At 39.3% G+C, this 8,107-nt stretch overlaps 1 protein-coding gene across 1 annotated transcript; it reads left to right on the top strand.

Annotated features, from left to right (window-relative positions):
• The first annotated feature begins 5,160 nt into the window (after positions 1-5,160).
• Positions 5,161-8,013, top strand: LOC110856327. Its single transcript, XM_022104812.2, has 3 exons — positions 5,161-5,749; positions 5,833-6,182; positions 6,939-8,013. Exons 2-3 carry the CDS (start codon positions 5,865-5,867, stop codon positions 7,785-7,787), a joined length of 1,167 nt encoding a protein of 388 aa, XP_021960504.2. The 5' UTR covers positions 5,161-5,749; positions 5,833-5,864; the 3' UTR covers positions 7,788-8,013.
• The last annotated feature ends 94 nt before the right edge of the window (positions 8,014-8,107 follow it).

The raw sequence follows: 8,107 nt of genomic DNA, 5'->3' as shown, positions 1-8,107 counted from the left end.
TGGTGACCTTTTATAATTAATCTCTTGTACCAGGGTTCGGAAAAACCCAGGGTTTTATTCAAAAAGTAACGACCCAGGGGTTTTAATGGGTTTTAATGGGTTTTTTGGGTTTTAATGGGTTTTATGGGTTTTATTGGGTTTTATTAGGTTTTACATAAGTAATACATTGAACAACAATTTTCACAACTATTGCAATCCAATTTCAGTTAATATGCAAATCCTCCTTGTCCATGTTAGAATTTGTATCCGTTTCGAAAGGGTCCTATTTAACTGATCATAGTTTAATACTTTATGAGACCATAATTACCAGAGGGCGGATATGTATGTATTTCTAACTTTTTCATTCCCAATCAGATCTTACTAAAACTTCGTATACTCACATCCCATCGAAGCATGATTTCAAAAATTCAGACATGGTTTTCCATATTTTCCATATTTTAGAGTTTTCGTACATATATATATTTTCGTACATATACATATTTTCATACATATTTTGAGGTTATTTCGTAAATACACATATTTTCGTACATATTTCGAGCCCTTTTCTAAATATCAATATTTTAATGCATATTTCAGGATTTCCTGAGGAAAAAATATTTTTCTTCTTTCAGACGTTAGAGTTGGATAAAAATTGTACTTTCATGATAACGGAGTTTAATTCGTGTGAACGACTAGCAAATCCATTTTGCCCCATTTTTCAAGTCATAAAATTACCCCTGAAAATCTCTAAATACGGCTAATGTCGTTTTATGAGTCATTACATGAATATTAAAATACTATACATAATAATTCATTAATAAGAGTGTTACAAATTTGAAACTTTTCGAAAATTAAATGTAAATATAGTAGAAAATTTCGGTTGAAAAATATGTTTTACGTGCATATTTTCGCGTCTTTTAAGTACATATTACATACATATTTTGAGGAACATAAGTACATACATATCCGCCCTATGATAATTACATATATTACCTTTTTCTCGAATACTTCCTCTCATCATAATGAAATGCAAGTTGTTTAAAGGTTTTTAAAATTTAATGTTTCAATGCGATCTTAACGTGTATTATAAATTCTGGAAAAAATCGAGTACTTATGAACAACGAAAGCACAAAGCACGTATGTATTACGATCGAGAATATAATAAGTGTTTTTTTTTACAGATATACTCTTTTGCTCATAATAAAGTACTTCGTTGTCCATAAGTACTCGATTTTTCAAGAGGTGATAATTAAGATCGCTTTGAAACATTTTAAAAAACTTTACAAATTAAAAACATACTATAGTATTTTGTTTAATTTATTCGCTGAGATGAGAGGAAGTATTCGGGAAAAAAAGTATTAATTATGATGGCAGAATGTATTAAATTATGTATGATCAGTTAAACATACCTCGTTCCGAAATTAATTTTGTGTATTTTTTGTCACTTGAAACCTGTAATGGTAAGGGATGTCCCTGATTTATTCCTGGTTTTCAAAACTTACAGTATTAATCAAAGAAACTACTTAGCTCTCATCAAACAACTTCGTCTAATGTATGACAGCTGTTTTCAGCTTTTAGAATATAGTTTTAAGCTAAAACACAGTTAAAACCCATTAAAACCCTAATAAAACCCATTAAAACCCAAATAAAACCCATTTAACATGGTAAAACTCGTTGGGTTTTATTCATTAACAACCCATTAAAACCCATTAAAACCCAAAAAACCCAACCCAATAAAACCCTGGGTCGGAATACCCTGTCTTGTACACCCATCAGTGCGATACGTAGGTTCAATATCGGATTAGCTTATTGGTGGAGGAATCGTCATATGAAGTTCATTTCTCTTACGAAACTAACCCAATTAAAGTGATCGAACTAAAGAAATAAGAGCTTCTTGCATAAGTTCAAAATTCTTTTACGACTCGAGCGAGGAGAAAGTGCAACCTGATTGCGTCACGTTTCAGTAGTTGACATTTGCAAGTTGAAAAAAAGAAACTGGAGGACTTTCTAATGAGAGATGTGCTGGTGGGGTGAAACTCTAAGCGAAGACTTTATTAGTTGGTCTGTCTGTCTGTCTGTCTCTCTGTCTGTCTGTCCGTCGGTCAGAAGGGTAACGGGAGATCTAGATAATCCAGATCGATTTGCGGCATTATACATCTGACCCCAGGGGGAGGATCTTATTAAATTTCGGGGTGAATTCGACCACCCCCCTCGGAGTCGGTCACTATCTTTGGGGGGGAATTACGTGTTTCACCCCATCGCTACATTTCGTTTCCTCCGGTTTATTTCATGTTAGTCATTTTTTCATCCGTAAAATCTTCTTACCCGATTTAGAAGAGGATTTCGTATCCACACGATTTTCGCTTGCACATGGAAAATAGGAACGTAAATTGGTATTAAACTTGAAAAGATTGTCCTTTCGTGTCCATCACTAAGCTCTTAATTCAATTTACATTGACTTTGAACAACAAAATTGCTCTTCGAACCGTTAATGGTGATGTACGAAACCGGACCACAGAGCTGGACGAGCATTGACATGTCTTTCACTCCTCTGAAAGTGTCCTCCATGGAACAGTGGCCGCGGAAAGTGTCGGGACATGTGGGGACATTAACATTGTAGGATAGGGGAGGGAGGGGTTTATATAAGATGGGGAGATGATGCGGACATCGAATAACCGTGGGGAAATTGTCCCTCGGTCCCCCACACCATTCCGCGGCCACTGTTTTGATACAAAATCACCATCAGAAGCACTATCTATGTAGTTACCCTCTCGCATCTCTCCTAGCACGACAAGCCCAGGCCTTGACACTGACCAAATTGCAAAGTCAACTAGCTATCACTCAACGTGCGCTAAATTGTTAATTGTCAACAAACGAGAGAGAGCTTCTATCCCAACACATCAATCAATTTGCCACCTTTGCCTCGTGCATTGGTTTTCGATCCATAGGACAAAAAAACATACTTCTGTTTCTGCATGTATATTTACTCTGCAAATTGTTCTGGTGGGTGGGTGGTGGGAGTCGCATGAAAAAAGTAAACAGAATGATTACAGATATTTTTTTTATCGTGGGAAAGGAAAATTACTTCTGATCGGAGGTTATCTAGACTTATCGGGATTAGTCCAACAACAGAATGGACGTACGTATTTATGTTACAGGCTGGCTATGTTATGGGTTCAGTGGCCGCGGAAGGGTGTGGACAGAGGGGCAAGGTACCCACGGTTATTAGATGCCCCCATTATTCCCCCGTCTTATATAAACCCCACCCTCCCCTATCCTCCCTTCAATGTTAATGTCCCCACGGCTTCCGCGGCCACTGTCTACAGGTTTATTATTACGTCCTCATTACACGCCCATCTAGAACCACGCCAAGTTTCATTTGTTTAGCAACAGGAACACTTCCCGACGGGTGGTTAATTGACGAGAGGAAAATGAAACGTCGCGTACATCCATACACGCAGACAAATATGTACTTAGGTAGCTCTCTTATAAGAAAAAATACTAGGAAATAACCAGAAAACAAGGGTGACATATCCTTCCATATTATTGACACTGGTATGACGCAAATCTGAAAATCTTTCCTAGTTTTTACACCAAACAAAAACAACAACAACAACGATTACGAACACTTTGATAAAAGCACGCACGAAAGTGACTCAACTAATATAACAAAATTTGGCATGCATGCAAGTGCAGTAATGCACTCTTAGCAAACTGGTATTAAATCATTACTGATCGGAGTACGTATACATATATATGACTCCACTGGCACGGTAATAACGGGCATTACCGTGCAGTAATGTTGTAGTAATGAAAAATTTACCATTAAAAAACAAACTGCTACAAATCCGGTGGGAAGTTATTACCAAATCAATACCGGTACAGAGTAAATGTGTGACTTCACCACATTGTTAACATTGGTAATAAAACATTTTCCACTAAGAAACAAACTATTACCAAGCCGGTAAGAAGTTATTACCAAATCAATACCAGTACGGAGTCTGCATGTATGTGACTTCACAACATTTTTAGCAGGGCAATGTTGCGATAACGAAAAATTTACCATTAAAAAACTAACTATTACCAATCCGGTAGGAAGATATTACCAAATCAATACCAGTCCAGAGTATAAATGTAACTCTACCAGATTCTTGCCATTTTATGAACATGTACACATTTATTTATATACATACACAACATAAATTTCCTGGAAATGATGATGCCCAGAATAAGACAATTTCCAGCCAGCCAGGTGAATGTGAGCGTGATAAAAACGGGATCAATACGGAAGACTACGTGTGTCTGTTGACAGGAGGGATGAATCACTCCATAAGACGACTAAGGATAAGATGGGATCCGTAACTGTCTCACTAATTGAAACCTAAACCCACCAGCAACCACAAAAGCTTTCTCCGATCCTTTCACATACACGAGTGACTCTTCTTCTGCCCTCATGCTTCCTGCCTGCCTGCCCTCGCTCCGATAACGTCATTACATCGCACCGCCTTGACAGAACAATGGACAAGTTTAGGCCGTTTTCTTCTTCACTGTGTCTTCTCCTTACAAGAACGGTGGTAGGCTAAAAAAGGTGCAGAATCGGTAGAGCGTTAAGCTGGATAGATAGGTTGCAATAACAAAATATGTACTGATAAGGGAGGTCTCCCAGCGTATGCGCTCAGATTTTGGGCAAACTAGTGTCAATCGATGACAAGTTTAATTAGTATGAAATTTGGAAACGACACGATCTCCCAATGGGCACGTTTGGTAGAGATATTTGCATCCGAAGAGGAGAAAACGTGCAGTAAATTTGGAAAGTGTAAAATTTGTCGCCTTTAAGGCGCGTTTTCTCCTCTTCGGATGCAAATATCTCTGCCAAACGTGCCCATTGGGAGATCGTGTCTTTCGCAAATTTCATACTAATTAAATTTGTCATCGATTGACACTAATTTGCTCAAAATCTGAGAGCATACGCTGGGAGACCTCCATTGCCAGCTTGAAGGGTCAGCTATCTGGCAAAGGTGCATCAGCACAGAAGTGGTTGGTTACTGTATATACATGTGTAAGTCCTGGGAGAAAGTGTGCTCGATGTTGTGTGCGCATCATCTCCAGGCACAAAAAGGAGAACCCAACTAAACTAAACTGGGAGAAGTTTGAGAACAAATTTCACTCCGAAATCATCTCTCCGCTTGCTCACTTCTCTCCTTTTCCTCAGCAGAGCGAATAGTTCCGAGTTTTCCTCGTAGCCAAGTCACTTATTGAGTCAGCCAACTTTCTCCAAGAGAGAAGTAGGGCGAAGAGAAAGAAAAGTAACTTTCGTAAGAAAGATATCAAGCAAGTTGACCGCATAAAAGTTGCACGGGGAAAATATTCTGAACTAGATCTGTCCAGTCGATTCATCCTCTTTTTCAGCCCAGAGAGAGTGAGTCGAGTCTCTGGTGGTCTTTTTATTGCACCAATCGACCCCAATTCATACATTACTTGTTGCCACTACGGACTTCCTGGAAGTAAAAGTTTTGTGCGTCGTTTCCTTGCATGTCTCACCGTGATTTGTGCATATTTATCGTGGGAGTGAGAGTTTAGGAGTAAATTGGTGTCATAAATTGCGTGTTTGAGAGGAGAAAGTACTATATATTGGGCTGATTTAGTATTACTTTGTGTACATTTTGGCACAGTATGTAAATGAGGCAAGAATTACTGCTAAATACATTTACAAACAGATTGATTAATAACGCATTTTGAATAGTTACTACTTTGTCCATATTTTGACACGGTATGTAAATTACGACATTTAAGAAAGCAAATTGATTAGTTAGAATTCAGTAAAAACAACTTAAGAAAACGAATTGATTAAAGATACCCTTAGAATTCCGGATAAGATCTTATCAATGAAAAATATGGAGCGAATCAGAGCCCGACCGATTGTTAAACAGTTTCGGCGAGGGTTTAGAAAGCCGTCGATAAAAATCACCGTTTCGGCCGACACTCCTCCCGAACTTTATAATAATTCGTCCCCGGCAAGGACACCTTCTCCACAAACGGTTATCAAAAGGGTGTTGACCTTTGGCCCGGGTCCGGACGGGATTCAGTACGACGACGAGAATAATGACGAGGCTTTCACTCGAATCACGGTGGATGACTCGGTCGTGGACTTTCCGAATTGTGTAGACTTTGGGATCAAGGACTTTCTCTGTTATAAAGATGAGGTAAGGATTTTGTGGAGTGGGTGCACGTACGTACGTAGCGTACAAATGCAAATAAACAGGAATGACGACACGTAATAAATAAATACGCATTTGTATGTACATAAAAACGTACAAGAGTTTACAATCTCAAAGTATGTATACACTCTTAGAAATTCGGTATTAAACTAATACCAAGCGGTATTCATAATGTATATGACTCTACCAAATATCTAAGTAATACCCTGTAAGAATGGCTCATCGGTATTAAAATTTTGCCGTATCAGAAGCAAATTTTTACAGACCTGTATAATTTTAGTATCAAGCGGTAGCAACTTTAATACCGAGAAATGGATACCTGCCTGACTATACCAGATTTATAACAGTGTAGAAATCCAGAATTAACCTAATACCAAGTGGTATTCATATATTTATGACTCTACCAAAGTGGTATTGATTGATAAGTAATACCCTGTAGGAATTGCTCGGTATTAAAGTTTTACCATTTCGGTAGGGAATTTTTACGGACCAGTATACACAATTTTAATACCAAAGGGTAGCAACATTAATACCTAGAAATCAATGCCTTCCTAATTTTACCAGATTTCTAACAGAGTGCACGTTACAGCTACATAAGTTCGCTCCTGTCAACTTATCCTTTCTAACTTTCTCAAAATACGGCCCGATAAGCTTTGTCCGCACAGACACCGACAAAGCTTATCATTCCTGTCCTACACATATTTTGATAATACTAACTTATCTCTCTTCCCTATTCCGCAGATCGACCTCGAACTCTCCAGCGACGACACGAGCTTCCTCGAAGCCACGCCACCCCATCGCTTTTCCGATTCCGAGCTAGAAAGTCAAATCGAGATTATGTCCATCACTCTGGACAACGTGTTAAACCTCTACCCAAAAAGATCGAGCTTCTCCAAAGACGACAACTTCACCTTTGACCTTCTCCGCCTGGAGAATCAAATGATATCCGACATCGACCAGGACGACACGCGGCGTCGTTTTGAGGATGAAAACGCGGCCAGAATTCGAAATTTCAGTATCACCACGACCACCACCAGCGCCGCCGGGGGGAGACGGTTGCCCCCACCGCCGCGCCCCTTCCGCCGCAACATTTCCCTACCCGCCTCCATCTTCATGTCGTATCTCATGGCGGAACAGAATTTCAAAAATAAAGAAAAACGCACCAGTCTCCAACAGCAGCCCAAAGAATTCTTCACCAATGAACGATTCAGTTCGAGAAAATTGACCAAAATTGATGGAAGTTATTCCTCCAATGAATCCACCGAGGCGGAAGAATCAACCAGTCCGATAAATGATACCGGAAATAACGAGGAAATTGATTCTTCCTCCATGGCGGAGGAGAGTGAAAGTGGCGATTCAAGAAGGGGGGGAGGAGCGGATACCCCCCTTTCCGCGCAGAATGCCGACCTGGGCGCGATGATTATGAGTGGCGCGGAATCCGGGGAGGAGGAATTGGACCGGGAGGATGAACAGGCTCAACAAGCTTTCACTTCGGATATTGAGAGAAAGTCGTTGGTCTTGAGGTACATGAGGAAACTCGTGAGGCAAGATACCTCAGGGAATTTTGCTCCGCCGGATTATTGCATTTGAATGAAAACCTGGATATTTTTATGATTGGATGTGTCTAATGGGTGATGGAACGAGGAATCAGGTTTTGGAGTTTACACTCTTAAAAAAAATGTTACTATTTTGAAAAGTGAATCCACTCCGAATTCGGAATTTAAGCAAATTATGTATACTAAATCTAGAGGAAACTTTACTCTTTATTAACAATGCGATGGTGTGAAGTGTAACCCTCCGATTTGGTTGAAATTTCGAAGTTATGTGGTCCATGTCAATACAACCAACGTTTCTTCAGGCAGTTTGTGCGATGGTCAGAATTTGGCAAAATATTTGAGGTTAAAGTTGAA

Source organism: Folsomia candida, unplaced genomic scaffold (assembly GCF_002217175.1).
Source record: "Folsomia candida strain VU population unplaced genomic scaffold, ASM221717v1 Fcan01_Sc015, whole genome shotgun sequence".
Classification (NCBI taxonomy): Eukaryota; Metazoa; Arthropoda; class Collembola; order Entomobryomorpha; family Isotomidae; genus Folsomia; species Folsomia candida.
This window is presented reverse-complemented; position numbering and strand designations above follow the sequence as displayed.